Genomic DNA, 17030 nt, shown 5'->3' with positions numbered 1-17030 from the left:
CATGTAACTCTACACTATGAGAGAACAAAAGCACCTGCTGCATTTTAGAGACATTTAAAAAGCCTTGAGCTGGTACAAGTTACTCCTATTTAAGGTCTTCCTTCTAATAATCCATACTAGATCCTAAAGGAAAATGCTTTGAGAAAGCTGTTATCATTAGTAGCAAAATTGACCAAATTTTTTCTTCTTGGATAATGCTTCCTTTTACTTTAAAATGGATCAAGATCTCTTGGGTACTGGCTTAGATTTCAGAGGGAACAGACAGTGGTGGATGTAATTTTTGCCATTAAAAGCACAAAATATTCCTATTGCAACAACAGAAGCATTTTTAACTTTGAAAAGCAACTTACAAGGTTAAATGTTAATTTCCCAGTCAGTTCACACTCCCATGCCTATGGACTAAGTTCTTCTAGGTCGAGAACAATTGAACCCACAAGTGAATATGAATGTATCATTTATTTGAGGTGGACAAATCACATCATTAAAAGTCACAGGTAACAAATTTTATCTGGAATTTGAATCAGGTTTTTATTTTCAGGGGCAGCTTCAGAGAAATACAAAAGATAAGCAGCACGCATAACGATCAGATGCGGCTGAGGAATGAACAGAAAAAAACAATCCTGACTTGGGATGAAAAAGATGCATCTTGAAGGCAATCCACTGAATGGCTTCTTCAATTATTTATTGTTCAAAAAGTATGCAAACCATGGCACAGGCATAATACAACCCTTTCAGCAGTGAGGAAAAGAAAACCTCGTCCTAACATATTCATTGCATAAGTCTAAAATAATATACAGAAAATTTCAAGTAAAGGATTGTGGTCTGAAGTAAAAATTCCATTTCATATTTAAAAAAATTAGAAGGCTATTTGATTTTCTTCTCTCCATCCACTGGTTGATCCGTTTCAGAGTCATACTGGTACTTTTCCACACAATTCCTAGGGAACCAGCCTCGTTCTCTTATTCCACCTTAAGACATGAAAAGTTGCATTAACTTAGAACAAAACATGGCCCACTGCTGAGGAAAAACACAGCACTGGAAGAGACATCCATCAAGCACTTACCCAAGTTATTTTCTTCTACAAGACAGAACACCTAAGTAATTTCTAGCATCATTGCTTGGGGATGCACGGATTTTCTCCAACTACCTAAAATGCTTTCAGCCATCTCCAAAGTTTTGCAGTGCTCTACCTTCCTTGAGAAAATTCATCTTCATACCCTATCTGAATCTTTCTGTCTATAAGTCAGGTTTACAGCTCCTTTTTCTACACAGCAAGGGCACAGGAAGCGGAAAACAAACTTGTCTATCACAGAATTTCACACAGCTGATGATGTGTTCACACCCAGGCTGTCTCCCATTTCCTATTCCTCTCCAGGTAAACTATCCCAATTCTTCTGGATTTTCCTTATAAGTCACATTTTCTATTATCCTAATAATTCTAATTTTTCTCTGTTTTCCTCTCAACCCTTTACAGTTGATCTTCCTCTTTCTTGAGATGCAGTAACTGCTTTTATTTGTAGGAGTACTTCAGCAGAGGCTCTGCCAATGCTCAGGAAGATGGAAGGTTTACATCAGCATCTGGGAAGCTGTATGCCTTTTCTTTTCTGGAAGTGTTGACTCATCTTAAGAGTATCATTGAGTCTTTTTCCACAGAAGAACTGCTACTTATTCATTTTGCCATCTTGCTGTAGTGCAACTTTTCATTCCTGCTTATTTTCAGTATTTTGCTATACCTTCCTAACAAAACTCATCCTATTTTTGAAGCCTAGTCTGATCCAGCCTCTCAGGGTTCACCAAGTTCTCCATCCACAACTTGTTTTAGCTGATTTAAAAAACCCAACATAGAGGAGATATGTCCTACTAATCTTCACAATAAGCAATGTAATACAAACTGTTGCCATGTTCATTTGTATCTGATGTTTGGAGGAGTTTATTGGAGTGAGCTGCCAGGGCACTTCCAGCCCATGAAGGTTTCAGACATCCCACAAAAAGGATTAACTCTTTCAGTGAGGCTGGCAGCCTCACTTGTACAAATATGAAATGCACATGCAATGAATTAACAATTGTTTGGAAGAAACAACAGACTCCAACACACCCTCTGGCAGGTAAAATTTTAGTTCAGTCCAAAGCAAGAGATCTGAAGTGAAAAATGTAAAAGCTTCAATGCAGGTGGCTGTGACACTGACCAGCAGATCAGCAGGAGTCTTTAATATCTTCAATAGCCCCAGTTAGTTTTATAAATGCATATTAGAGTCTCTAGAAATTATTTCAAACAAAGATATGTTGTCTCCTAGTTTTTAAGATACACAAAGCTTAATTTCTATAGTTATATAGAGTGTGTAGGTAGGTGTTTAAGACAGACCACCATTTAAATATCAAAAAATTAATAATCTTTAACCTCTTTATGGTCTAAAACTCTAACTTTTCCTTAGAATACAAAGTGTCCCCCTTCCCATTCAACTTTCAATAAACTACTACATCTGTGTTCTGTCAGTCTGACAGAGTGAATTAATGTTTATCAAAACTGGGAAGTCTGTGGAGAGTGGAGAGAAGCTAGTGCCAGTAATGTTATCATTCTATATTTTGAGAAGTGAATATATAATATTGGCCACATTTCTAGATAGCTATAAAATTGATTTGCAATTTTCAACAGAAAAAGTGAAATTAACTGCTCCATACCATCAGCAGCTGAGATGAGAATCTTCTCACCATACATCCAGTGTCTGGGGAAGGAAGCATAATAGGTAATTAGATGCCAGAACTCAACTCAGTACTTCTTTTAACCAAATATAAAGGTGTGGAGCCACTAACTTTAAGCCTCTGGTGGCTAAAATGAGATCTCCTTTACTCAGTGCAATTCTAGGTTCTTCAGTGCAGGGTGTTGTGAAGAATGTTTTAACACCTTTAGTCACAGGGCAGCAGACACCACTGTAATCTTCTATGGCTCGATACCTCACCTACAGATTGGAACAGAACACAGCAATTTGTTTTTTGAAGGAGTTATGGCCCTACTGATAAGTTTCACACTAAAAAATTAATTCAAGCATATCACAGATTTAAATATAATGACAGTGGCTGTCAAAGGGACTCTAAATTCTAAATTACTGTTTAACAGTGAAGCACAATCCTCTTTATTATCATGTTTTTTCCCATCTGGAAACTAAGAAGCAAATGCAAAGGCTAAGTGCCAAGAGTAACTGAGCAGATTGCTATACATTGTTTGTGTCACTTAATTACGTTTATTTATACCACTGTTTCTATTATTTCAAAGTAATTTTAGACCAAACTTCAACAAATACTTACACTTCTTACTCGCTTGTCTGCTTTCTGTTTCAGTTGCTCTATCTATAAATGATTAAAAATAGAAATTTAGGCAGAATTCAACACAAAATGAAGCCAGGTATTGAAATCATTCAACAAACACCAGAAGTACCATTAGCAGCTAGAAGCACTCACAAAAGCATAACTTTATAGTGCATCAAAAATGGGAGAACACTTAACAGAACTCCTGTACATGTATTTCAAGCCTGTTTGTTTTAGTTATTAAAAAAGCTGGTTTATTATTGCAAAGGAAAGCAGACAATAGTGGGGAGAATCAGCTTGAGACACCACTGAGGAGCAGTTACCGTCAAACTGTATTGGTGACATCCATCTCTAACTGGCCAGTCCAGGCCATCTCCCTCAGGAATCCCAGACCATGTAAACACTTGCCTGAAGTTCTTCCATTTACTTCCCATATCATAGGGGAAGATAAAGGTCTCACCCGTTTGGTAGTACTGGATTCTGTCTTTGGCCTGGAAAATAATTAGGAAATGCAGTACATAAAAACACCCTACACACTGCAGTCAAGCAGCAAGGGTCATAAGCCCTGTATGGATCCATAGGACCTAGAGCAAATATTTTCAAGCAACAGTAGTGAACTCCTGCTGTATCAACCCAGGCTTTAAAACCTCCTTAAATTAAGAAGCATGTCTGGTTTGGGTGCCCCTATCCCTGCCAACCTCCATTTACTCAATAACAACAGTCCACTGACTACATTGATAATTCCCTCCAAGCTCTGATCTTACTTTACTGCTTTCTTTTAGGGACCAATGCCTGACTATTTCTCAGTTACATAAAAAAGCTTCCACAGGTCAGAATCCTTTGGCTAATGATCACAAACATGACTCAACACTGGTGGTGCCAGTCCTCCTCTAAGAATGCACACACAGGCGTGATCTGAATTGCCCACATTCCGTAGTCACGAGCTTTACATTCCCACAGTTCTGATGACATCTAGTGGAGCAGCCACAGAACTGTGCTCTCTTTGTTGCAATAATGCCATTTTATTAAATATTTGTGTATTACAGTCTGTGCTCAGCTTTCAAAAGGGACGTATTAGCGGCCTGTGTTTTACAGTAAAACTTTTAACATATTATTCCAAATTCTACAATAACAGGGATTCCTTTCACTTGTGTTCCTTTATCCCATTATTCCAGGACTTGGATCCAGCCATACAAAGAGCTGACATTACAATAAATACTTTAAGTACTTATACACAGTCAAGATTCTCATGCTAATTTGGCACACAAAATAAGACAACAAGACATTAATGAAATGTTTGTGGACTTACACAAAAACTAACCAGGTAGAATCAAACTAATTTCTAAATACTGAGTCAGTTTTCCTTCCTCTAAACTTAGCTTCTGTTGCTTGACTATATTTCCCCTTAAAAATCTTGTGTAAATCCTTAGAGATAAGGAAATCCAGGAGAAATTTAAAGGACAGAAGACTAGGTATTTTTTAGTACTTCTTTAAAATAAAGGAAAATCCTCCCTTAAAATCTAAAGAAATGGGTAAACCATGAGTCAAAAGATGCCACTTTCAATGGGTCAGTGAGGTGGACAATTAAAGCTACAGGCAGATGTAATGACTAAGACAGCTCAAGTTTCAGATGAAAACACACACAAGTAAGTAAGTCTTTTCAAAGCAAATATTATTGTATGTTCAACAAGCTCCTCCAAAACAAAAATCTATTCATTTACATGATTTCTCATTTCTTTCAGTGAATTTCAGAGATGGTAAAGGAAAAGCTTGTTGTGGGTGTTAGGTCAGTGTTGAAATTGTCAATTGAAATAACATCTTTGGTTTTAACCCAGAGATGCAACAAAAATTATAAATATGGAAAATAGACTTTGTAACAGTACAAGAATATTATAATAAAAGCATACCTTTTCTTCAATCCAGGATTCGATTGAAGTTTTATTTGTCAAAATTACTTTCATCTGAAATAAAAGTGTTAGGTGAAATTAGGATTTATTTTCTGCAGAATACATCAGCTATACAAAGAAAGCTTCATTTAACAAACTAAACTTGTTTTAAAGAACAAAATTTTTATAGGGTTAAGTGAAACATTTGTTAGAAGCTAACCCTCAGCAGAGATACATGATCTAGAATTACACACTTAAGACAGTACCACACAGTATTGCACTTTATGCTTAAAATGTGTCTTTGTTTCCTTCCAAAGATCTCCAAAATTTTAAGAAATGTATCAGGCACCTATTTGCAGGAACAGGGCAAGTATTTTGCCTTTTTCAGGGAGTTTATAAAATCCATCTCGTATTTTCTTACTTACTTAGATTTTCACATCCAAGAAAAATAATTTAAAAATGAAAAATAATTTTAAAAAATAAAAAAGAATCAAAAAATAATTTAAAAATATGAAAAAATAATTTTAAAAAACCAAAACTGTGGTAGCAGAAAAACTGGGACAAAGCTACACAAATCCCTGAAAAAGTTATACAACATAAGCTTTGAACAACTGTACTTATCTCAATCCTGAATTCTGTTTCTGCTCCACAAGCACACAGAACTTACAGCTTTTAACTTCTTTGTAACAGAGCCATGGACTCACCTGGATAATAAAAAGCATCCCAACAGCAATAGTTGTTCCTAATGCCAGTCCTAAGGCAAATAAAGATGCAGCAAATGCAGACAGTCCAAAGGGGATTATGGGACGAGGGTCTCTTTTGGCTGCACTCATGTCAATCTTCACAGAACTCCACCCAAAAGATATCTGCAAAGAGGAAAATTCCATTCAACTCTAGAACTTTCCAACTGCTGCAACAAAGCAAGTTATCCCTAAGAAATCTGGCTCTGAAAGTAAGTGTCCAACATCTCACATAGATGAAGTAGAGTAACAAAAAAAAAAATGTACTCAAAAGACTTGTATCTTCAGAAGTTTGCTGCTAGATGGAAAATGAAACCACAGTCATTCACCATCTTGCAAGCTCCACACACCCAAAAATCAGCAAAAAAATCTGGACTCTGGTATGTTCAAAAACTCATATTCATCAGTGTCAGATGGACAATGTTTGCATAGAACAGTCCCTGTTTTCTGTGGAAATGCTGCAGGTTTCCTCTGAAAGCTCTGCAGACAGCAATTCTCAACATTATCCCTCTGCAAACATAACTCAGCTGCTACAAATACAACTTCATCTGTTACACTCAGGTGATGTTATCAAGCTCTTCACTGCAACCACAAAGGCTGAAATCAAAGCTTATAATCTTAACCATGGATCTGAGATAAGGGGTGTATTCCAGAATAAGCTTTACTCACTGTTGAAGTTTTCCAGTTAAAAAAAAACACAGCTAACATATTTTAGTCTTAAAAATAATGTACATTCTTTCTTGAAGTAACAGACAAAATTCAAAAAAAGTGGCCAGTAAAAGAAAATAAATATGATGTAACTCGTGTGTTGGAAATAAATAGCAGCTGTTTTCTGTGCCAGCCAAAACACAGCCTGTCTCTCTCTCTCTCTACATAAAGTGCTACTCTGAAACTGTCTTCAGTCAATGTAGAGCAATAGGAAACTCCCTGTGATTATGAGAAGCCACAGGGGAAAAAAGGAAAAAAAAGAATGAAAATAGAAACAACTTTCTCTGAATCCTCCTCCATTCCCATACATCTTACAGGTACACAGCAGAACTAGGAGTGCATGTGGAAGAAGAGCAAGGAATTCCACATGCTGCTTCACAGAAAACCAAATTCTCTCCTACTTCCAGAGATAAATTATGCACCTGACTCAAATAATATTTTAAGCATTTAGTTATGTTTTCTTACTCTGTTGTAAAGCTGAGTGTACATTGTCATTATAAATATGAAAGAAGCGTGAATGCATCCCAGTGGAGCTAAGAGGAGAAACAGAGTGAAAGATGCATGATTCTGATATCCACAACAGTTGTTGATCCAAGGGCAGTGGTGATCCATCTTCATAACACATCTGTGAATAATAAATACTGATTAATATAAAGGACACAGAAGATGTTTCTCAAAAAACTCAAAGGATGGCTGATTTTCTACTTCTCCACCTCCATTCTTTCATTTGAACCCACCAACTTCTACAATCAGATCAACACAGTTTCTTTTCAGTTGCTATTCAGAATTATATTTCCATGTTGTAGAATTAAAAAAGCAAATAAAAAGTGCTTCCAGGTCCTACTCTCTCCAATTATCTGTCCTCCCCTTTACTCAAACTAACTAGTTGCTAATAAACACCATAGAACAGAGCCTGGAGACAGAGCCATAGAATGGGACTTGTAAGAACTATGATCACAATAATTAAGCACTACTGTTAATGTCAGTTTTTAAAAATCAGAATACCAGGAAAATAAAGGAAATATCAAATTCCCTTGTAGAAATTGTAGAAAGAGTATTTAAAGAAAGATATGCAGACAGAAGTGTGATAGTGGCTCTCTCTTTTCAACTTTCAGAGGGTTTACCACTTTCTCAGTTGCAATGTATCAACCTCACACCACTGAAAATCCTTTTCAAAATACATTTAACATGTGTAAACACCCTAGAGACACTCTTGTATTGAATATAAAGCCAGTTATTTTGGTGTAGCTCACAGATGCAAAAAAACTCCACCTGAATAAAGATTTGTTCACATTCCAAATTACCTTGACAGGTGTGAAAGTCTATGTGACCTTTTAAGTGATCAGTCCTCAGTGCAAAGATTGTCACTCAAGGAAAAGAGTGGTTAGTTTTAAATCTGGGGCTGATGTAGCCAAATTACAGCACTGATCTGGAGTTTCAGTTTCTGTTTCCTAAAAAAACACTGACTGCACATCTTAGGTTTATAGAAATAACAAATGAACACATATGTTGCAATATCCTTTCACCACATTCTCTTAGGAGTCCTTCAGAGGACAACCTGCCTGGACTGCAGTCAGCTGAAGTGCCTTGATTTTTTCAAGATGCACTAAATTCTAGTGACAGCTATTTATAATAAAATATCCTTTGTATCAGGACCATTGTGTTGGAAGATAAAAAGGTGCAAACTTCTTAAGTTGACCCAAAAGGTTTTATTATTTAACATGTCAAGTCCCTTCAAAAACCCGCTTTGGTGAAGAGTGAAAAACAAGCAGTTCAAAATTTCCACTCAAATCAACATTTAATTCCCCTCTGGAAACATGACAGAATAGGTGTTTCTACTCTCTAAGCAGGGCAATGTTTAAACTTAGAATTTTAGAAGAATTTCAGATGATTTTTAGGTATTTATATTTGCATCTCTGAAGCAGGACTGCATTGTTTTGTTAGTACCATCAAGAAGTCCTTAAGAGAAACTAATTCCAAACTATAAAGAAAATGTTAAAGACAGCCATTTTTCTAAACTAAAACACAGTAAAACTGTATAGATATCATACAACTAGAAATTGGAAACACTTGAAGGGCTATAATGCTCATATGGAAGGTTTTTAAAAAACTACAATGCAAGTGCTGGAAGCACAAGTTATGGCAACAGCCCATCATGAGGTTTGAAGGTGCTCTAAAAGGGACTTTCAACAGCTGTGAGAGGAACAGTACCTGTTACACTTCCGACAGTGGTGTGAACGAGGTGCCTTGTAAGACTGACACACTTTACAGTATTGGAGATACATGCAATCCTGAGATTTCTCCTTTAAACAGAAGAACAGCAGTGTTAGATGTATACATAACTCTGCTGGCAATGTTTATCTTGGCATTTTCCTAACTTCTGATTTCTTCTGACAGGGTGTGGTCCATAGTCCAACCCAACTTAATGGTAGGCGTCAAGTACAGGAAAAAACAAAATTAAATTATCTCCCAGCTAATATCTTGGCTATCAACACAGCCATCTCCCACTGTTGAAAGTGCTGGCTGCTAAAAGAAATAAACAGTTCTTCCTTCAGGAAGAGCAACTGTACAAGCAGGATTTCACAGTGAAGTTCTGGGAGGAAAAGTCAGCATGTTATTGTTCTAATAGAAAAAAAATCCTGAGCACATTTTCTCTCCATTTTACACAATAAACTATTCTAAGCTTATTACTAAGATACAGCACTGGTAAACACTAATGTTCAACTCTCTCACAATCTCTTTTACACACACAACCCACAACTACAGCAAGAGGAGAGACAGAGACACTTGCAGACAGCAAGCAGTGGCCAAAATCTTGCACCCATTTGTCCTGCTAAGATGATTATCAGGATCCTCTTCTGCCCAGACTCTGTCCTGAGTAACACTCCACAATTAGAAAGGTGACCAGCACTAAACTCCCACTGGAACACCAACTCTGGGCAGCTGCCTTGAGAGCTGCCTGTGTCATTCTTGGCTACAACTCTTCCAAGAGATTACTGAAGCACAGGAAATGCAAATTTCTATCTTGCACTGTGTTAAGCAGATGGTAACCATATAATTTTCTGGCTTGCGTAAAATAAAAAAGAAATTTTCTAAATTAATTACTTCTAACTGTTACTGCTAGCAGCAAAATCTTCAAACCAGGTGTCTGCAGGAGCATGCAGACAACCTTGAGGTTCTCATTCCCAGCTATCTGTGCTTGTGTCCTGTGCTTTGCTTTGAGAAGCCCCTAATATAATAAAGCACAGCAACTGCTGCCAGCCAAGCAGCATCAGCAGAGCCCTGACAGCACAGGGAGGGGATGGAGAAGGGCAGCAGAACAGAACAGAGCCTCGGAGAAGCAGATAAAGGATGTAACTCAGGCAGGAAGCCCGCTCAGCTCTGCAAGGCTGACAAAGCAGCAGGCACCGAAATCAACAGAGCTGTGCTTGCTGCAGCTGGGGTCAAGGAACGGCCACCAAATATTCCAACACTGGCCACTGAACACCACCAAAACAGACCCCAAAAGGTCACACAAGGGCTTCCAATAAGGAAAATGACAATGTAAAGTAAAGCGGTACATATACACTAAATAAGTGGGGATAGCTAGTGAATGTGTAATCAGTGTGGCTGATAAAAACTCTGTTTACCCAACGCTCGGCACACTCCATCACAGGAAGGATATTTGAAGGGCCCAGCATGCTGCTTTCTAATAGCAAAACTGCGTTAGAAAGTTAGAAATCTGTCCGATTTCGGTATCAGGAGCAAACTGGGTTCTACTGGAAACTCTGGAAGCGGCCAGAGCAAAAGGGGAGAGGCAAAGGGAAGATTTCGGAACAAGATAAGGAGGAAGGAGTGGCCTTAGAGCGTGCGGCGTTCCTGGGGCACAGAGGAGAAGCAGCGGCCCCGAAGGACACGCGATTTGTACAGTCCTGACCGCGGGGCGGCCGGCCCGGCCCCAGGGCTGCCCGCCGGGCCCCGCAGGCCCCGGGCCGAGGCGGTCGCAAGGCAGCGCTTACCGGCGTCCACCCCAGCGGGACGTACCCGGGGCCCACGAACATGGCGCTGAAGTAGTTGTAGAGGATCATGACGGTCCAGTTGAGCAGCATCACGAAGTTGACGCTTCCCCCGGCCGTGTCCAAGGGCCAGTACCAGAGCGCGGCGTCGGCCATGGCGGTGGCGGAGCACACGGCCACCACGGCCAGCGCCACCGCCGGGCCCCAGTGGCACAGGCGGCGCGCCCGCTGCAGCGCGCCCGGCCCCACCATCCCCGCTACCGCCGCCCGGCCGCCGCCGCCCCGCCGCCGCCGTGCATGGCTCCCGCCGGCCGCGGAGGGAGAGGGCGGGAAGGGAAGAGGGAAGGGAGCGGGAAGGGGAGGGGAGGGGAGGGAGTGGGAGGGGAGGCGGGGAAGGGGCGGGGAAGGGGCGGGGAAGGGGCGGGGAAGGGGCGGGGAAGGGGCGGGGAAGGGGCGGGGAAGGGGCCCGCGCTGCCGCCGCCGCCCGCCCGCGGTCCGCTCGCAATACGTCCCCCCCGGGAAACAGCGGCCCGCCGGTAGCGGCCGCAGCCGCGTTCCTCTCCCCTGCAGGTTACGAGGCGGGGCATGAGGGGCTGCGGGACGGTAGTGACCCGCCGCTGCCGTCTCTCCTCGGTGCCTGCGGTGCGGCGCGATCCCGCGTGTCAAGGCCCCTCAGGGGTTGTCGGGAGGGCCGAGAGGGGCTGGGCCGTGCCGGTTAAATCCCTGAGTTTCGCCGGAACGTGTGGCGAGGAGCCCGGGGGCGGGGTGGGGGACGCGTTTTGGTGTGGCAGAACGCGGAAGCGGCGCGGTGCGGAGCGGCGCCCCCGGCACCGGCAGCGCCATCGCCGCGATGTCCTCCGACTTCGAGAGCTACGAGCAGGACTTCGCCGTGCTCACGGCGGACATCACGGGCCGCATCGGGAAGGTGCCGAAGCTGGTAGGAGGTGAGCGGCTGTTCTCCGCCCCCGCGGCCCTCGCTCCGCAGGCCCGTGCGCGGGAGCCGGCGGTGGGCGCGCAGGGCGGTGGCGGGAGGTGCCGGCGTGTTCAGGGAGCCCTCGCCGCTGTCACTCCTCGCTCCTTACGCAGCGCTGTCACCGCCCTGCCCCGGTCTGTCCCAGCAGCGGGATGTGTTGGGGATACTGTGACAGAATATTTGCTCGCTGGTCACTGTAAGGATCAGCCCTTCCCTTCTGCCCCGCTCTGCGGTTCCGCCGGTGCTCCTGAAGGGCTGGGCAGAGCTAAAGCTGCTGGGGGATGCTCCCCGTGCCAGCACTGCTGCTGAATCCTCGTTATTGTGATCATGCCACGACATCACTCATGGAAATCAAGTGTTTTTCCTGTGGCACAGAGAGATTTTGTGCGTGACTTAATCTGAATCAGTATTTTTGCTGCCTGCTCCTCGTACGTTTGATTTGGATAATTGACTGTGGTGACTCACAGGCAGGAGCAGATTCAAAGAAATCCGTGTTCGTTTACTTTAATGTGTTTGTCAGTAGCCTGCAGCGTTCATGTTCTATTTCATGATGTATCCCTGCAGCAGAGTCAATACTGTCTGTAAGAGTAGAAAGATGAAAGTTTTAATCTCGTTAGTCCAGCTGAATCTTCCAGCCCACAGGAATCAGTGCCCCAGTACAGGGCTCTGTGTGAGATGGAGGGAAGCTGACACTCGTGGTTTTCTCATCTGTTCCTCTTGTAGCTCAGCTTAATGCCTCTTCCAGCTCATTTAATACTTCTGCCTCTGCTTCTCATGCATATTACCCAGAAGTTTGGGAGCCTTAACCATAGGAGTGGATAATGTGTAAGAAGGAAGTAAACACATACTAATGGTGTACTTTTCCATATGACTAAAGGAAAAGGTATCATGCATCCAGGAGCAAAGAATAGCATCCTACTTTTAGAGTGGGAAATGCATCATGAAGTGATGAGTAGTGACTCTAAACAGGATTTGAGGTAGGTGATCAACTGAAATGTGTGATCTCAGGGGATTTTGAATAAAATACCTTTTTGATTTTGGAAGGTTATGTCCAATTCTAATCTTAGCAAGTTGGAAAGTCTTCTGAAAAAACAGGGTTGAGTTCCATGGTTAAAGGAAACTGTGCCTTTTCCTTGGCTTAACAGAGATGTTTTGCTCTTGATCTTAACAGCAAGGACACAGAGAGATAATTCAGTCAGAACCTGAAGCTGAGCTGGAAAAATTTGTCTGTTTTCTAAAGGAAACTTACAAAATGAAAATGAAATAGAATCAGAGTTCCTGTGATTGAATTTTAGAACTGGTATGTAATTTAATCTCCTCAGAAATTATATTTAACCTGTAAATGGCCACTGGAACCATTTACTGAGGTGATGCAGGGAATCCTTCACAAAGGCTTCTTAACTTTTGAACTGTAAATTTAAGGACCTCTGGTAGGAACAGGGAGACATCATAAATACACTACTGGCTCATCCTCTGAAAATCAATAGTGCCAGGCTAACTTATAGGAAAAGAGAGATTTAATTCCCTAATTGTAAAGAATAGAGGTTTGAGTTCCTTGTTGTATAGATTTTGGAAGTCATCAGAGTCTGATTCAAGGAGAGGATTATGGAAATCCACTACTGTTATGCAGAATATTCTTCCTACTATTGAACAGTCTCCCTTATTCACTTAGGGAGATTTTGGAGCTTAAATAAAAGATGTTTAAAGAGTGTTGGCTTCAACAGTGACATAGCCTAGAAGCAGCAGGTTTTGAAATCATCACTCTTAATGAGACCATTGGAAGGTTACTTTTTAAATAGAATTTGCCATCCTCTTGGAGGAGACAGAATGAATGTTCCCTGCAGGACCAGGAGTGTGGTACTGGGCTAAATGGAGTCAAGATAATACAAAAGTTAATTTTTTTCACCCCATATTATATTTGTGGTTGGTTATATGGGTTTTGAACTGACTTGCATTATAGCTGCTTCTTGCACTGTGCACTTATGGCTTAGCTATTGCTTCTGTTTTCAGGGCTATTCTGTCTTTCATCAGGGAAAAAAAAAATTCCATGACTTCAAAACAAACTGCAGTCTTAGCTAACAGAGACATTTGACCACTTGGAAAAAGAAATCTCTGATTATGCTGAACCCTTTATCAGAAATATTTTAAATACACATTTTTCCCTTGTTTCTTAATAGGAACATTTGCAAGATGTTTGCTTCTTCATCACCAGAAGTTCCAGTTAGTTCTTGTGGCGGTGGCTGGGAGAGCCTCAAAGAGAGGAATGTGAGGTGGGAGGGGAGCTGAGGTGACAGTTTGCAGCAGCAGTGATTTGAGAGATTGCTGATGGCCTTCTTCCTCCCAGCTGGAAGAAGCAGGATGAAAGGTGTAAGGACTTGTGCCACTCTGCATAATAAAGAGAGATCTCCTGAAGTCTAGTGACTGGTTATTTCCCTCTGCTGCCCAAGATGGACCTGCTCCAGTGGAGAAATGCTGCTTAATTGGTTTTGCAACATTCCTGCATTCCCTGTTGTCAGGACAGGATGCTGTCCTGTGTTCTAGGAGGATGATGGCTCAGCTGACAGTCCTGTTGTCACAAATGCATAAATAGTTCAGCAAGAAATGTAACAAAGGCTCTCTGATATCACAGAAACAATAAGCAGCAGGGACAATAGAACATCTTGGGAAGAAACGTCTTCTGTTGTTGAGGCAGACATCACCTGGGGGATTAAAGAAAGTTATAAATAGAGAAATGCCTTTTAAATAGATTTTCTGTGTTGCTGCTGCAGGTCTTTGAAGAATGAAGATCATTGACTGATGTGTTTTATTAATGCTCCTCGGTCTTTCAGAGAAACATCTGTCTTATGATTTAACCAAAACTTCATACAGATTTTGATTGCTTGATATGAAAGAGAGTTTTATCAGCACAAATGATGATACTTAGTTTATTCCCAGCACAGTAGCCTCTGGTTTGTGATGGCTTTGGACTGGAGTGCTGCCATTCTTCTCATACTTGGTACCTGCATTATCTGCTGGGCAATCAAAGTGCTGCACTTGAGTTGCTAACAGGTTTAGCTGAAGAAAGCCCCACTTTTAATTTTCTGTTGTACTCCTGCACTGAAGTTTCCTGTCTCAGTTTCAGATCTGGCTCATTATGCCATGCCTCTTGAACCCAGTTTTAGTACCCAAAGAGAGAAATGCAGGTACTGTTCCATCCGTCTCTGCTGTTGGACAGTAACTTCTGGCAGTGGTGAACGTGTAACCACCTGAGTGAGCACAGCAGCATCAACAAGTGGTCGGTGAGCTGAAGCCCTTTGTTACTCAGTGTCTTCCTCAGCATGTACTGAAATGAAAAGATGCAATTCCACAAGCAGTGGGACTACTCAGTCTTGAGCCAGGGTTTTTTGACATCAAACCAGTGCTGTGTTATCTTTCCAACCTTGTGGGCAGATTCCCACCTTTCTGTAACTGCTGTATTTTGGGAGACAAAGAAAGTGTCTAATGCCAGGGCCAAACTGAAAGAAGTGGTGAAAATGTACTGAAGGCTTGTTTCTTTTAAGAAAGTTACACAACCTTGTGTACAGAGAACAGATTTCTTTGCAATCCTCTGCAGAGGAAAACCCCTTTTTGTTTCCAGTCTTTATCCATAGTTTGTCAATTTTCACTTAAAATATACAAGCTATGTGAAATATTTTGTTTGGGACATTCTGTCTAGCAATGTAAGGAAAAGATTACATTTAGATATATTTGATGGAGCATTGTTTTTTATTTTCTCTAAAGGATATTTGAATTCTCAATCAAAATAAAAAGTTATAAAGCACTTTTTACTTAACTTCCTGTGGAAGTGTGTTTAGGGAAGTGATGGAGTAGGCAGGTTGAAAACTGCTAAGTCACAGTGGACTAATACAGTTAGTCTTTAATTAGACTGTAACTTGTTTATCCTGATCTACTTGATTAGTGGCAAACTTCTCTTACGCAGAGGAACTCCCTTGGATCTCACTTTCAGTTTGAACAAATCATCCTGTGAATACTGTGCCCCCCTTCCTATGGGGATTCTGGCTGTGAAAGAAATCATTTCCTTTGCTTAACCACTGAAGTAAAAGTAAAACTGAAAAGAAATGCTTTGGGAACCATGGTTACATGGTACTGTGGGCTCTAGAGGATCAGCTGTTGCAACAAGTTTAGCTGCTCTCCTGGAAGTCTGAAGATCCTGCTCCAGAGCTGCAGTGCTGGGATGTTGCCATGTGCCTGCTCACATATCTATATTTTAAGGAAAAACAAAGGCAGCATCTGGGTGATTATGTACCTGGGCCAGTATTAAAATCTGTAGTTGGGTTAAAATTTAATTAACTAAACCATTGGAGATCATTTGAATACCCTCTCCTCCTAATTTTATGAGAGCAGTTTTAGCTAGACCTTCTTCTGTACTAATGAGTTTTCCCTACAAAAAGTCTGTAGTGGGTCAGTAAGATTTTACTGGCCAGTAGAGTGCTGTGTAGTTCTTGTAATCACAAGTACAAGCAGAATTATCTCAGTATGAAATACCTGCCAAAAAACTCCAACTTTATATCCCTAAATTTCAGGTTACTAAATGTGTATGAAAGTTGTGATCCCGTATAACTCAAGGAAGTACTGAAAATGCTATAGTACATTTATATTCTGCTGCTATGTTTTAAAATTTTATTTCAGCTTCAATAAAATGGTGCTGTGTATTTCATACCTTCCATTGTTTTTATTTTTGTCCATTGTCATCTTGCTGACTTCCAAATGACAGGAAGAACAGAGGTGTTTTGGGATATGAGAATAGAAATATGTGGAGGGGTGGGGAAGGGGCAGATTTCTTTTAGTTTTTTTGTGTTAGGAAGATAAAGTGCTGAATTTTCTGGCCTGGGTGCTATCATGAGAACCTGGTGGGGAATTAAAGGAAGACATTTCCTGCAGAAAACTGAAAGTGCTACACAGAAAATTTTTCCTGCATCTTCTGCTGTAGTCGAATCCACTGGATGTGTCAGGGTGAATTCCACATTTGCAGGAAAGATGGTCCCAAGCCTGATCCTCTGTGCAGGCAGAGCTCCAGTATATGTAACTGAGGAAGGACAGATTGTGATGTTCCTGTGTCCCTGAATGACAGTGTATTTTGGTGAATGAGAAGTATGTTATTATTGAAGTGGTTCTCTCATGAAATTTAGTGGTTTGTGGAATGCAGAAGATTGAAGGAGATGATCAGATTGTCCCTTTTGGTCTTTAATATGTCAGTTCCAGGATACAAAGAGATCATGTGGAACAGGGGCAAGGGGATTCAGATTAAAAACAAAGCTCTGAAGTTTAGAGACACATGATTGAGTCTTGTGCTGACATAGATTTATCCATCGTGACCTCTGGGGAGCTGTGACTGGAGACACTTTGGTGACATTCACTTTTGATCTGCTTCATCAGGCAAACCACC

General features: G+C 41.3%; 2 protein-coding genes across 5 annotated transcripts in view; one reads left to right on the top strand and one right to left on the bottom strand.

The window, feature by feature from the left end:
- Positions 1-441: 441 nt before the first annotated feature.
- Positions 442-10935, bottom strand: ZDHHC6 (zinc finger DHHC-type palmitoyltransferase 6). The gene is made up of 10 exons (XM_059476972.1): positions 10636-10935; positions 8849-8940; positions 7103-7262; positions 5894-6055; positions 5211-5264; positions 3627-3794; positions 3304-3345; positions 2812-2957; positions 2680-2723; positions 442-968 (listed from the first exon to the last, which is right to left on the bottom strand). Exons 1-10 carry the CDS (start codon positions 10882-10884, stop codon positions 865-867), a joined length of 1221 nt encoding a protein of 406 aa, XP_059332955.1. The 5' UTR covers positions 10885-10935; the 3' UTR covers positions 442-864.
- Positions 10936-11360: 425 nt separating this feature from the next.
- Positions 11361-17030, top strand: part of VTI1A (vesicle transport through interaction with t-SNAREs 1A) — a 259682-nt gene continuing 254012 nt past the window's right edge. For all 4 annotated transcript variants that reach the window (XM_059477404.1, XM_059477406.1, XM_059477403.1 and 1 more), the window contains exon 1: positions 11361-11576. In XM_059477404.1, coding sequence (XP_059333387.1) covers positions 11483-11576 — 94 coding nt within the window. In that variant the 5' untranslated portion in view covers positions 11361-11482. The remainder of the gene's footprint in view (positions 11577-17030) is intronic.

The sequence above is a fragment of the Ammospiza nelsoni genome, chromosome 8 (assembly GCF_027579445.1).
Source record: "Ammospiza nelsoni isolate bAmmNel1 chromosome 8, bAmmNel1.pri, whole genome shotgun sequence".
NCBI classification, from domain to species: domain Eukaryota; kingdom Metazoa; phylum Chordata; class Aves; order Passeriformes; family Passerellidae; genus Ammospiza; species Ammospiza nelsoni.
Note: the sequence above shows the minus strand (reverse complement) of the source record. Positions and strands in the feature narration are given on the sequence as shown.